We start from the raw sequence: 14,306 nt of genomic DNA, 5'->3' as shown, positions 1-14,306 counted from the left end.
CTGAAATCACAGCGTGCAGTTTATTCCTCCTCACGTTATCGCCGGGGCTGAGTGTGCTGTCACTGGGATGTGTGCGACGGCAACTGGGGACACTGCTCAGTGCCAGCGCAGGGCAGGACCTCTGGGGAGTGACCCGCCGTCACAGCACCGAGGCACACGGCCCGCACCTCCGCACACTCGTGATGGATGAGGCTCCTGTCACGACAGGGGCTGGTGCAGCCCCACAGAATCACAGTCTTTAGGGTTGGAAGGGATCCATGATAACACCCAGTCAACCCTCTGCCAAGGCAGGGTGACACAGGAACGCGCCCAGGTGGGTTTGGAATGTCTCCAGAGAGGGATAATACACGGCCTCCCCGTGTGAGTCTCACCCTCACGTTCTGACTGGATGATGCTCCTGTCGCGACAGAGCGCGCCAGCCCCACAGTCACCTTTTGACCGTATGATGCTCCTGAGGTGGGGGCCAACCCCACACTCACCCCTGGACTGGGTGAGGCTCCTATCACGCCAGGGTGAGAGCAGCGCTCACAGGACGGCTGGCGCTCCCTTCGCCACACGCCCGTGCAGCTCCGCGCCACCCCCCCGCACCAAGACCGCTATGGCGGGCAGCTCCCCTCAGGCCCCACTCCCCCTCACCGCGGGCTGAGGCCGGGACAGGGGCAGTTCCTGCCGGGGTAGCGGGGCCAGGAAAGCGGCCACCGCACTTGCGGGGCTGTCCCCGTGCGCAGCGGAAGCGGCGACACCGCCGCGTGAGGCGCAGCCGCCGCCGGGCCCCAGACGGGACCACGGGCGACCGCGGAACCGCGCTGCGCAGGGGCCGCGCCGCATCCATCGCCTCCGCCCCGCGGGCGGGGCCGCCCGGATGCCCGCCCCGCGCCCCGGCCCGCCAATGAGCGGCGTCCACATGCCGCGGCGGCGAGAGAGCACCGGGCGGCCCCTGAGTTACATTAGAGCCGCCGCCGCCGCTGCGCGACCGGAGCGAGCGGAGGCAGCGGCGGGCGCGGGGGAGCCCGAGCCGTGACGGCGACAGAGGCCTGGGCCGGCCGGGGGGGATTGAGCTGCTAGAGGAGGAAGGAAGGGGGCGATCCTGACCCTTCGCGGGCAGCGGGGCGGCTGCGGCTTTTTCTCCCCCGCGCCGTTATCGCCCTCCGTTACCGGGGCGTCTCGGAGCCGCTGAGGCGAGCGGAGAGGCCGCTTGGCCATCTGGACGCGGCCCATCCCCGCAGAGATCCGCCGCGGCCCCGAGGCGACAGCGGCTCCGGGGGCCCACGCGCTCCCCGCTCGAAGTCCCCCGTCCCCGCCGGAGAGGCGGCTCGGCTCCCTCGGAGGCGTGAGGGGTGGGAGGGGGTGGGGGCTTTTTAATTTTTTTAAGGGCTGCTTTCCCTATTTTTTTTTTTTTTTAATTTTTTTTCCTGCCCCTCCCGGCCTCCTCCGCGGAGAGGTGTGCTCGGGCTCCTCTGCTGCGGGAGAGGGTCTATGGTGATAGCACGGGGGTGGTGAGGGCTGAGGAGGTCTCGCCGCCGCCCCCGCCGCCGCTGAGGAGGAGGAAGAGGCGAGGCACGGCACCATTTGCTGCTCCCTGCCCCAGCCATGGAGAACGCGCACACAAAGACTGTGGAGGAAGTTTTGGCTTATTTCGGCGTCAACGAGAGCACCGGGCTCAGCCTCGAGCAAGTGAAGAAGCTGAAGGAGAAATGGGGCTCCAACGGTAGGTGAGGCAGCCCCGCCGCGGGGATGCTGCCGTCGGCGCTCGCCCTCTTCCCCCTCTGCTCCCTTTCCAAGCCCTCTGTCTTCTCCCTCATCCTTGCCGGGGCCCTGTGCGAGGCCTAACGCGTGTGCACTGGCAAAGCCGGCATCTCTTCCAGGACCCGGAATAGGAGCGAGGGAGAGAAGATGGCTGACTTGAACTCCACCTCGTGGGTTTCTTTCAATCCCGAGCTCGCAGGGCTGCTCTGGGGAGGAGGGTGTCACCTCCGTTCCCTTTCACCGTAACGGTGGGAAACCTTCTTCCATTCTGAAATGAAGCACTTTGGGGGTTAGGATTTGCCTTTTTTTTTTTTTTTTTTTTTTTTTTTTGCCCGTCTTGACCTTCATTTTCCCCAGCTTTTTTAGCGCCTTTCAGCCCCTTATTTTATATTCTTCTCTTCATTCGGGACACAAAATTCAGTCGATTTTTTTAATCCTTACTGCTTGGCTGTCCTGGTCTCTTCTGAACTCCCTTGCCCTTGTGTAAAAAATGAAAATCTATGAGAAGATTACACGGTGGAGGTGTTTTTTTAGCTTTAACACTGCTTTTGTACCTCTTGGATTCCTAAATCTAGTTGCAGGGACATAAAGCGGAGAGCAGAAATAAGGACATACCCTTAAAATGGAGGAAAGAATCTGAAATATTTTGAACCAAGTTTGATGGTTTGTGGGTTTTTTTAAGTGAATGTGGAGGAAAAGCTTTGTCAGAAAGCATTTGAAAAGCGTTTTGAGCCTTTGACCCTTTGTGTGCAGCAACCGCAGAAGTCCCACAGCTGGCTGGAGTGATGACTTGGCTGAATTATAACCCTTGGCACATTCCCGCGAACCTTTATGTGTCTTAAAACGCAAAACTCTCAGGCCCATTCACATACTCTGGTGAAAAGAGCCGCCTTAGTGGGACTTTCAGTATGTCTGTCAAATCCAACCCAGCTGAGTGTGCAATTCAGGAACAATATCTAGTGTGGATGCCTGATAATGCTCTAATGTGTTTCTTCGATGATTTCTTTTCTTTGACATGCTTCCTGGAAAAATCTTCCACTGACAGAGCTACCGGCAGAGGAAGGTGAGCACGGTTGTGAAATCTTTTGCTAATTCCTGTTGATAATTCATTTTTTTAAATTTACATGGCTCAATGGCTTTGTTACATATTGCAGGAAAAACCTTACTCGAGCTTGTGATTGAACAGTTTGAAGATTTACTAGTTCGAATTTTGTTGCTGGCCGCTTGCATATCTTTTGTAAGTATGATTTATTTATTTTTTTTATTTCCTAGGGTTCTGTATGGCAGTGACATATTACAATGTATGTGAACTGTACATACTGAAATTATTCTTTCTTGCTGGGTAGAAGTAAAAGATGCAAGATTGCTGCCTCTTAAATTAGTTCCTTGTGACGAGGTTTCTGTATGCTAGCCAACAGAAATTTCAGGGAGTCTTTCATTGCACGAATCATAAGTACATAACTACACTAGGACAGGTATTTTAAAAAGTGCTTCTCATTCAACCCAGTTTGCTTATTTGAGGTGGGATTTCCCAATGCTGCTGTTGGCTTTGAGAACTAACCTTGAGTAAGTAAGCGTTTAACTGGACATTCTTCTTGCCTTTGGGTTAATCTTTATCAAGCTCAATGTATAATCATTGGAAGACATTTTTGGATGCAATGCAGACTGTAAATAGAATCTACATGGCGAATATTCCAGTTGCCTTCCCTTCCTGATAATAGCAAGGTGACAGTTGTTGCTTTTGACAGTGACAAGAATGTTGACGGCTGTGATGGCACCATTGTTGACCAAATTTGGTAACTGACCTTTGGATAGTCAAGTCATTAAATGGACATCTTACTTTGCATACAGGACTAAAAGAACAAGAACATTTTAAACTTTTATTTTTTTCTAAAAAAAGCACGATTAGGCAATCTTCTTACGTTATGTGTAAAGCCTATGTGCTTGCTGAAAAACTGGAAAATGGAGTGAAGGCTCAGTGGAGAAGGAAGGCTGTATTTCTTGAGGAGCTGGACAACAGAAACAAAAGCTTGCAATATTAAATTGTTTAGGTAGGGAGTGAAAGTTTACAGTAGACTTTGCCCTGGAGTTGTAATTAACTGCTTGAAAAAAAAAATGCTGCAACTCTTGGGGGGAGTGGAAATTGTGGTGACTCTTTAGCTAAGGGCAAGCTAATTAGGATGGGCAGAGGAGAATGTGCTCTGGAGCTGTTGTGTGTGGTGGGGGAAGGGTTGCCCTGGTGCTGCAGTTTGTGCTGTGCTGGGGATCTGCTCTCCCCACGCTGACACCTTCCAAAGGGCTCTGGCTTTGGGTCCAATTCACCAGTACCAGCTGAGCAGTGACTGGTGATACTGGTGATATCAATCTTGACCATGGAGACAGATGTGCTTCACTCACTCCTCTGTTTCATGGAGAGGAAATCAGGCTGGCTATTGAAAATTGAATAATAAACAGTCATTGAAAAGCTTTTTTTTTTTTTCTTTTTCCCCCTCCTCTTTCCCCTTATCCTCCTAGAGGGTGAGAAGGGGATGTCTTTTTGTTCCTGGAAAGTCAGGAGTGTTTCTGTCATCTCATGAGACAAATGACAGCACAGAAGTTTGTTAGCCTTCCGTGCCAAAGTACATTAATTGTTTTTATTATAAACAAGTAAGTGAAAAATCAGATTCACCAAACTAAAGCTTTCATTGCTGAGTCTGAGTAAGTATGAGACCAGACTGACAGAGGTCACAGAACATGCACTGCTGAGTCCTCTTGGAAAACTTGATTAGTAGTTGAATTCAGTTGCTTTTTTCAGTATGGTTAATTTTCCTATCTAATTAAGAGACTGTATTGTAATGGAGTGTGGGATAGATCTGGATTCTCTGCTTCTGTGCAGCTGACATGGTACATGACCTTGGGCTACTACTCTGCCTTTTCTATCTCCTATTTTAGAGTTACCGAGGCACACTAAATTGATGTTAGAAGTAAAGATTTTTCTCTGATGAAAAGTAAAAAACCCCGTAGATATATTGTAATTTTGGTACTTTAAAAGCTCTTCCCCTTTGTATTTCTTTCTGGTGTTTTCTTTGCTCAGAAGGTGATCATGTTGTCTGTTTTTCTTAGGTTTTAACACTTTTTCTTGATGAAAGCATAATACAGACTTTTGTAGTAGCTGTAAAGCACTGTTGGATATGTTGATACCAGGATTGCATTACTGCAAAAATAGGATGTAATTACATCACCTAAATTCTGGTGTTCTTTACCAGCTACACATTGTCAGTTTAGAAAAATTAAGACTCAGGTATGAAGAGAGAGGATCTTGAAGTATACAGATAATTTTTTTTCTGTTGAGGGAGTTTTTATGGTGGTTGTGTTGCAATCATAAATCATATTAGTTTATTGCTGTTACAACTGCCTGCACAGTAACACTCATCTGTAGCACTGAGACCTGCATTAGGTTTTGTGCAGAAACATTCCTTCTTATATAGAGTATAAACTTCTGTGTTCAGAGTGCCTTTTGTGCCCTCTGCTCCCACACTGCCTGTCAGGTACGTGTCAGTAAAATAACTCAGAGCAGCAGCTCAATCTGTGTCACCCAGGCTGATTGCCGGGGTCAGATGCTGCGTGTTTGTGGGCTGTGGATCCTGTGTCCTACATTCCAGGTCAGAACTGCTGTAGGAGATGTGCCTGGTTAGTGAAAGCCCTAAGTATGGCTTTTGAAGAGAAACAGCATAAATAATTTCTGATGGTGAGTAAATGGATCTGTGAATAGACTTGTCTCGGTCTTTGTGTTGGATCTGTGAAGCCTCTGCAGAAATAAACCCGTGGAGTGTATTCATCGCTTCTAATTCTTGATACTTGTGTAGCATGTGCTCAGATCTACAATGTTTACTGAAAAGAACAGCTTGCTTTGCTGTATAAATGATTTTGACAGGTTGCAAAATGTTGACTGCATCTGATGTAGAATAATTCCTTGGTGAAGTGTGGATGCTTTAAGCAGTGGTGTGTGCAGAACTCCGCAATCTTAGCTCTGCATCACTCAGTGGATTTCCTTCTACAAGGTGCAATGTAGGCTATAAACTCTACCAAAACTTGAAGTATTTATACAGCATCCTTAGAGCACTCTTCCCCTCAGTTATTCCTTTGATTCCTAAGGTGACTTAGAAATGACTGTTTTGGGAATGTTTTCTAATAGTGGATGTCTGTTTAGGTTAAAACAGCATATTGTGCTTTAGCCCAGACATTGTTAGAGCCTGTAAATTAGCATGAGTATAACCTAGCTTGTGGTAAAAGGTGAGCAAAGGTCCTCTTGGAGGAAGTAGGATGTGTCAGTAACAATGTTGCAGGCTTTGCCCTGAAATCACCCCAAAAGCTACCTGTTTAGGTCAGCAGCAGTGAGTGTGTGGCACAAGATAAGGGTTGCTGTAGAACATGGCACTGACATGCTTTTAGCTAAACTTAGATTGCTCATTAGCACGAGGGTAGGGGTGATAAAAATGTGAGAAGTCGTTGTGATTCCATTTTATGTTATAAAAACTAAACTGTGGGTGACGGGTGGTTTTTTTTTTTTACGCCAGTATTGCTATAATAATATATTTATTTTCAGAAATATGGAGTAACGTGGTGGGTGCTGACAATCTGTTAACTCAGTAAAATTCTTAGTTTTGTGCATATACATGTGGTCAGGATGTCTTGGTTTGTGTTTGAGATCTTTTTCCCTGACCTCTTTGTGTAGCGGACAAAAATCTCTACTGAATCATAGAACTAAAACTGGGAGGTTTTTCTTGAATGTTTCCTGATGTTCAGTGTAACTGACATGGATGGAACAGGGATCAGGACTACTGAAATAGTTTGCATCTGCTTAATTTTAAGCTAATTTGTATTGAAAAGATTAATCACTAAAAGAGAGTTTTCTAAGCAGTAGTTGATACTCTGTCCAAAATACACTAAAACTGAAATCACAGTATCCTGTGAGAAAAAAACCCTTGAAAGCAGTCCATACATTTTATATGACCTGCTTTAATTAATCCAGGGCTTCTTTTTGTTAGGATGAGTTCTCACCTCTCCCAGCTTGCTTCTAAGTTTCCATTGTCAAAATGAAAACCAAACAAAAATCCCCGTGTGGTTGCTGACAACAAAGTGTTTGCTTTTCCTCTGCTAGTGGTGATCGGGTACAGCCTGCTGGGCAACACAATTCTGTCTCGAAACTCCCATTCTTCAATTCTGTTGTTACTTAGTGATACATAGTCATCTGAGGTAACTTGTCTCCATAATATCCCTGACAATAGAGATACTTCACTTGTAGAAATGGAAAAAAGCTGTAAGGGTACTTGTGCTGTTTCAGCCGCTTCCATCAGTGCTCACCTCATTGCTGGCTGATTTTGGCATTGTACCTCTGCCCCCTTTTTACAAATAACCATGAAAACTAAGTACTGTTTGCCTGTCATTGTGTGTCTTTTGCCTCAGTGTCCTGCAGGTCCACCCCATTAGGCTTTGTTTAAAATAGGCTCTGCAAGCCATAGCTCCAGCAGCCCTAAAGCAAATACACTGAATGAAAGTTGTCCTTTAAGCTGCTTATGTTGGCTGTTGATATGGGGCTTTTATGTCTTGCTATTATTTCTCTTATATTTTTAGGCTTGCGTTTCTCTTGAGCAATTATCTTATTCTTTTCTTATTTTTCCTGCTCTTTCTTAAATACATGGTGACTTTACCTATTGACAGTACTGCCTGACCAGTGCATTGGAGATCAATGACCTGGAAATTAAGCTGTTCTACGTGTGAGTCTTAAAGTGATTAGGGCTGAAACATGGTGGGGGCCCTTCTGAGTAGAAATTTTAAAAAAATGAGATTTCTCACTGTAAACCTCTCCAGGGTCTTATAAGTGTGCTAGTGGAAACTTTCTGACAAGGACTCAGTGACTTGGACAAGAACTGTCTAGTCTTTACCAGGCCTCAGCATATGGTCTGTTGTTACTGAAAATGCAGTGTTGAATACTTGTTATTGCTTGTTCTACTTCCTCTTTGTTTTTCTTGCATTTGTTTTGTTTCTTACTTCAGGCTACTATCAAATAATAAACCTGGTCTGTTACAGAATGTGTTGTGTATCACAAATATTCTAAATGGAGAGTTAATATAGCTGTAGTCTGCTATAGGAAAACCAAGAACTCACTATGTATCTGGTTATTTTATGTCTATATTTACTAAATTGTTCTAGAACTAGAGCTTGGATTGTTCCACTGGTAGTAATTGTGTAGAAACTTCTGGAGGAAGAACTGTGTATTGCTGGCTTCCAGGGTTAACTAGATACTTCATTTTAGTCTTGTAACAGATTGATAATTTCACCAAAAAAACAGCAGTGAAGACTTAAACCATCAGACTATACTCTCAGGATCTCTAATTTGAGTTCATCTGCTCTTTTTGAAATAATGGCTTATTGAAAGAAAAGATCCCTTGAAAACTTAATTTTGGCTCTCCTTGACATACTTGGATCTTGCTGTCCTTGTAGCTACTTTCCTTACCTCTGGAGTTAGAGCCTGTCTCAATGTTATTTTACAACACACACGATCTTAAATCGGAAAAGATTCTGGTTTAACGTTGTGTAAAGCAGATGTTTTATTCTAGTTAACCTTGTAGGTGCCTGCTCAGATAAGCACATCACAAAATAATTGAATTTTATTTGCTTTGTTTGGAAGCAAATTGGGCTCTACAGAATTCCAATAAAGAAAGGGAAGGAAGAAACAGATACTAAAGAGCTTTTCTGATGGCAGCGTGTGACCTTGTGTACACTGAGAGAGCTGAAAATGCACCGTCGGCCTCTCCTGAGCTCCATGGGCAGCAGCAGTGCTGGTGCAGAGGGGAGGCTGCCCATGGCACAGGGATGTGTGTGGGGTGAGCACAGACAGCGGGGCCTGTCCCACTGCCCCAGCAGCTCAAATGCCAGGAGGGGTTCTGGGGATTGGAGAGCAGTGGTGTGGTAGGAGGGAAGAAACACCGAGGTGTGGAGAGATCCTGACTAAATCTGTTCTGCAGGGGGATTACACAGACCCTCAAAATGTTGTGTTGCCAGTTGGGATGTTGCAGTCGTATTAATCACAACCTGGATCTTACGAGTTTATCCCTTCATAATAAAGATTTGTTGTTGCACTGGATTTGCTTGACAGTCTGTTTTCTGCTTGAGGCTTTCATGCTGCTGCTCCTTCCTTTTGACATCCTGGAGTGTCTCACAATTGAGCAATAGCTCGGAGCAGCATGTTGGTGGAATCATGGTCTTGCTTTAGTAACAGTTTGCTTGCTGCAGTCTTCTAGTGATTCAGAGTGCTGTTGCCTGACTACCAGCCCTAATTATCTCAACACGTTGTTCCTATTTACTGTCACTTTCCAGGCTTCCTGTTGCTCAACATGTTGATGAAAACTCTCTTCCTCTCTGGTCATGTTAACTTTAACTTGACTTTTCATCAGTGACTCCAGCACTCTGCAGAGGCCCTGACACATTCAAGTCAAGTGAATGACAGATGCCTAAAACTGGAGTACACTTTTGAAACAAATGAATTAAAATCTATGTGGAGCCTTTTATGCAAGTCCTCAAGTTTGATTTACCTTTTAAAATCCAATTTTGAGTTTTATCAGCTGCTTGGTTCAGAATTCAGCTTCAGATATAACTATGCCATTCACTTAGATGTTTCAATAAGACACTACTTGTATTTAAATAAGTAGATGCTTATTTTTCATATCTACTCACTGTAGATATGAAAGAAGCTGTTGTAAAGCTGTTTTCATTTGTGTGGCTAAGTTACTGGTAAAGAGCAATTAACTTGCTTAAAATTCAGATTCTGGCAAAGTTTTAGTGTTTTAAGTAGTCAAACTAATCTCTCTGTGTCCTGTTTTATACCATAATGAAATAATTATTTTTCATTGTCATAATGTTGTCACAACTTCTGCTTTCATTTCTGAAGCAACAGTAGCAATTGTTTCCCAAATAAATAGCTTACTCCTTTAGAAGAAGAGCGGCCTCTAAAATGAACTTTGTACTACTTCAGTAAAGATTCTTTTTCTCCTTTTCCATTGCGTTTTGCCAATTCATTCATGAATTACAAAACTACAAACTTGGTAGATTGAGGGGTTTCCAAAACGGCTGAAGTCTGAGCAGTTGAAATTTAGCAGGCATAAAGTTTGCAAGGTGTCTGTAAATCAGTAATTTAAATCGCTGTGTTTCTCTTGCAGGTCCTGGCCTGGTTTGAAGAAGGTGAAGAAACAATCACAGCATTTGTAGAGCCTTTTGTAATCTTACTTATATTAGTAGCCAATGCAATTGTGGGAGTGTGGCAGGTATGCAGAGATTTTTACAGCATCAAATCACAAATGTTTTGGGGTTTTATGGTTTAAGAGGAAGCACTGTACCCTGTAGTGTCGGGTGTTCTTACACAGCAAGTAGGATGTGCTGCTAACTTTGGATTCCTGAGAGTCAGCAAACCATAAAGCGTCTCAACAGAAAGTGTTGACTTAAAGGTAAAATGAAAGCTTCAGAAGTGTTGCCAGAAAGGCAAAATGCCCATCAGTGTGTTTGGCCACACACTGCTGAACACACGAACAAGACAGGCCAGAATAAAGGCCTGAATTCAGGCAGTAAATCAGGCCTTGCAAAGCCAAGAACAATTGGATTGGTTTGCTTGGGTTTTTTTCCCAGCTAAGGAACAAAGGATGGAGCACTTGTAATCTTGTTTCTTGTCTGTTTCCTCGTGAGACAACTGTTGTGTTTTAGTAAATTATTAATACAGTATTAATTCTCCCTGTTCAATCACTATTAAGTGTACCTATTAAGTGTACATCCAAAGACTGCATGTCTGTCAAAGGCACAAGTTTCTTCTGAAAACATCTAAATACCATGAAACTTTTCCTACACTGTCAGCTGTGACATTAATTTGATGCTTTTTTATAAATCATGTAGACAGTAATATCATAACATAAAATAACACTTCATGAGATGCCAAAACAAAAATGTTCATATCACTTTAGTTTGCTAATTTGATCACTTTAGACAGTGGATGTTTTGTTAGAGGGGTTTTTTCTGCAGATAAAAAATACCCTGGGATTTTTATGGTAATTCCAGTTCTTTGTATGATTGGTTGGTTTTGTTGGGGTTTTTTTTTAAGAGAAGGTGCTAACCTGACATAATTACTTGTTCTCTTAGTCTGTGAGACATCATGCTTAAAAAAAAAACCAAAAAAAAAACTGGTCAAAATAACAAAAATTAAGAGGAGGAGCCCTGTTAAGAGGTTAAAACACGTTAGAGAGAACCCTGCATGCTGGAAGAAGTGGCCTTGAGTGGCATTGCTGCACATTCCTGTGCTCTGCTTTGTGCTGTCCCATGTGAGCTAGCTGAAGAGTATTCCTCAAAACTCAGTTTTTAGCAGTACCCAGCTTGCTGGACAATCTGCTGGAGCAGGTGTGGAGGGAAGAGATGTTGGTCAAGGGGTAACAGCATTGCCCCCTGAAATGAGATTTTATATTCAAGTCTCCATAAAGTAATTGTGCAAGAGTTAATGCTTAACTTGAAACTCTTGAGTTGCAGTTCTGGAGGTACTAATTTTAAGCATGAAATGGAAGGTAAAGCTGTCTGTATAGTTTGAGGATTTTTCTTGTGTAGTTGTTTCCCTGTTTTAGGAAATAATCAGGGGGTTTTTTTCAGATGTGATAGTATGCAAAGAATATACCTCTGTGTATTTCTACATGCATGGAACTTCATTGTGAAACAGAGTTTGCTGCACAGATGAAGTGACTCATTCCTTTGTTCTAATGGTCATGGAAAAATCAGTCACAGTACACAGTCTCCACCCATAAATGTATCTGTTCCTACAGGTACCAGATGTGAGCACTGAGTCACGGCCACGGCTCTGCCGCCCTCAACCTTTCCTCTCACGTGCACTTTTCCCCAGGAGCCACCTGCCAGTGCTTCAGTGCCTGCAGGATAGTCTGGCTACCATAACTTCAGGCAAACTGGGAGCAAAAAGACTCAGTCTAGCACGCTGAGCTGGCTGAATGAGCTGAATCACAGACTTTGTTGAGGGTGGAAATGATCTTTAAGATCAAGTCACACCATTTACCCAGCACTGGCAAGGCCACCAAGAAACCGTGTCTCTGAGGGCCACATGTACATCTTTTAGATACCTGCAGGCATGGTGATTCATCCACTTTCCTGAGCAGCCTGTTTGGATGCTTCACAACCATTTCTATGCAGAAATTATTGCTAATATCCATTCTAAATCTACCCTGGTGCAACTTGGATGTTTATTCTTTTTCTAGAGAGTGACAAGGTCCCCCCTGAGCCTCCTTTTTTCCAGGCTGAGGGCCCCCCCCCCCCTCCCCAGCTCCCTCAGGTGCTCCTGGTGCTCCAGACCCTTCCCCAGGTCTGTTCCCTTTCCTGGTCATGCTCCAGCCCCTCCATGTCCTTCTTGTCATGAGGGGCCCAAAACTGCCCCCAGAACTGGAGGTGCCTCAGCAATGCCCAGCACAGGGGATGGGTGCTGCTCTGATCTTACTGGCTGCACTATTTCTGCTACAAGCCAGGTGCCATTGGCCTTCTTGGCCACCTGGGTCATCATGCTGAATTTTTATTTCTCCTTTTTGAAGGAGAGGTTCTGTTGAAGTAACCTTCCTTTTGTGGGACTTTAAGGTTTTGCCTCACAGTGGCTCATAGGTAGTCCACAGAGAAGTAGTATTGGTCTTAACAGTGCTGAGGAGCAGAATTAATTTACCTGGTGGAGTGTGAGGCTGGTATTACTTAAAGCTTTATGGGTTTGTGCTGGTATCTGCACTGCCAGACCCTGAGCTGTGCCATTTAAATTTTAGTTCCTCAAGGTAGTTTTGGTAATTTTTAAAGAGCTCATTTTTCAGCTGCACTGTTACATGGAACTGCTGAGTTCCTCAACATTTGAATTTCTGATGGTTTTGTTTCTGCTTTGACATGCAGGAGGAATTTTTTATTATCTGGAAAGCCTGATGTATATTTGAAGGGCAGATGTTCTAAAAACTATGTGCACTCTACCATTATCTATAATTATCAGGGCTAGATGACGTTTTTTCTTGTCAATAGGCAGGGAAATGGAAAATAAGTTCCTTCTCCAAGAGCTGGAGAAGGAGCACTGATAAGGTGCTGGTTTCTCCAGTTGTTCTTTATCCAGGTGGCATCACAACACTGATACCAGTCTCTGCTAGTGCTTAGTGAGAGGACTGCAGCTGAGATGGGAAAGCTGTTGTTTTAGTGGAAATCAAAAGGTTTTCGTGTGTGGAGATTCATCCGAGTTTGTAAATTGTTTAGAGATTCTGGGGAAGTTTCTAGTGTATGCTTTAGTTTCACTTCAGCATGACTTGATTTGCTGAAACAAGTAGTAGTAAGTTGGCTTCATCATAACTTGATCCCTGATTTATGTCAGTAAACGAAATTCAGCAGTGCTAGTCCACTCCAGGCTGAGTGTAAGCTGCTCCAGCCAAAGTACAGCCAAAACCTACATTCATGATTCTTAATTCTGCTTAGTGCTTTTTTTTTAAGGTCAGAAAGCATCCATATGTGACATGGAACTCTTTGTGTGGCCTCCCTGCAACAACACAGTGGATATTCTTGTTGGCAAGTGCTGCCGGGGTTTAAATAAACAATTTCTGTGTTCTAAAGGCTTCCAAACACCTGAAGTACACTCTAATGATTTCCAGTCAGCAACCTCATAAGGGGAGGGGACACAAAATGTTCTGTATGAAGAAACACAGCAGAGCTGAGTTGGTAGCATTCATATGATAATGCTTTTGAAAAATCGGATCTGGCTGGCTTATTTTTCCTTGAGGGCTTTCAGAATTACACATTTTTGCTGTCTTTTAGGAAAGAAATGCTGAAAATGCTATTGAAGCTCTTAAAGAATATGAACCAGAAATGGGCAAAGTGTATCGACAAGACCGAAAAAGTGTCCAGAGGATTAAAGCAAGAGACATTGTCCCAGGTGATATCGTGGAAGTGGCAGGTAAGACCCACTTATACATGCATTAGCATATTAATGTAAAATTGTTGTGGGGCTTTGTCTTAATGATTTGAGGCCCTGGGGGGAGTTTTCAAAGACTCCTAAGTATATGCTTCACTTAAGAACAATCTTGTTCCTGTTCATCTGTAATTACCTTAAATGTGCATTTCTACAGAGGGGATTGTTTTTCAAATTGCCACTTAGTTTAATTGGTAGGTCTAAAAGCAGAGCATTTTAATTGGAGTTGTGATTTTAACACTTGTCATGAATTTAAAATTTTGTTTTCTAATGTCTGCTTTCAGAGTGTCTTAAAACTCATCTGGTTTTTCATTACAAAATAGATGTTTGTTCCTGGTTTTTAAATGTCTTCAGTTTCCTTGGGTTTGGGAGTGCAGAGATTTTTTTGGTCACGCTCTGTTATTTCATCTGAATGTGTTCCTCCAGCTCTTAGACTTGTAGTAGCAGTGCCTTTGAACTTCTTTTCACAAATGTCTTCTGTCCTCTCAGCAAGTATGACTGGCACGTGACTTCACTGTTTTCTCATCTTCCATAATTCTTTATTGCTTCTTTTGACAATTTG

The 14,306-nt window shown here is 43.9% G+C and overlaps 1 protein-coding gene across 2 annotated transcripts in view; it reads left to right on the top strand.

The window, feature by feature from the left end:
• Window positions 1-964: 964 nt before the first annotated feature.
• ATP2A2 (ATPase sarcoplasmic/endoplasmic reticulum Ca2+ transporting 2) overlaps window positions 965-14,306 on the top strand; it is a 44,775-nt gene continuing 31,433 nt past the window's right edge. The window contains exons 1-5 of one of the 2 annotated variants that reach the window (XM_069030446.1): window positions 965-1,708; window positions 2,792-2,809; window positions 2,901-2,983; window positions 9,945-10,049; window positions 13,591-13,729. In XM_069030446.1, the coding sequence (XP_068886547.1) occupies window positions 1,591-1,708; window positions 2,792-2,809; window positions 2,901-2,983; window positions 9,945-10,049; window positions 13,591-13,729 (463 nt within the window). In that variant the 5' untranslated portion in view covers window positions 965-1,590. The remainder of the gene's footprint in view (window positions 1,709-2,791; window positions 2,810-2,900; window positions 2,984-9,944; window positions 10,050-13,590; window positions 13,730-14,306) is intronic. The other variant, XM_069030447.1, reaches the window with a different exon arrangement.

This window comes from Aphelocoma coerulescens, chromosome 15 (assembly GCF_041296385.1).
Source record: "Aphelocoma coerulescens isolate FSJ_1873_10779 chromosome 15, UR_Acoe_1.0, whole genome shotgun sequence".
NCBI classification, from domain to species: Eukaryota; Metazoa; Chordata; class Aves; order Passeriformes; family Corvidae; genus Aphelocoma; species Aphelocoma coerulescens.
The sequence above is the reverse complement of the archived record's forward strand: the minus strand, read 5'-3'. Positions and strand labels throughout refer to the sequence as shown.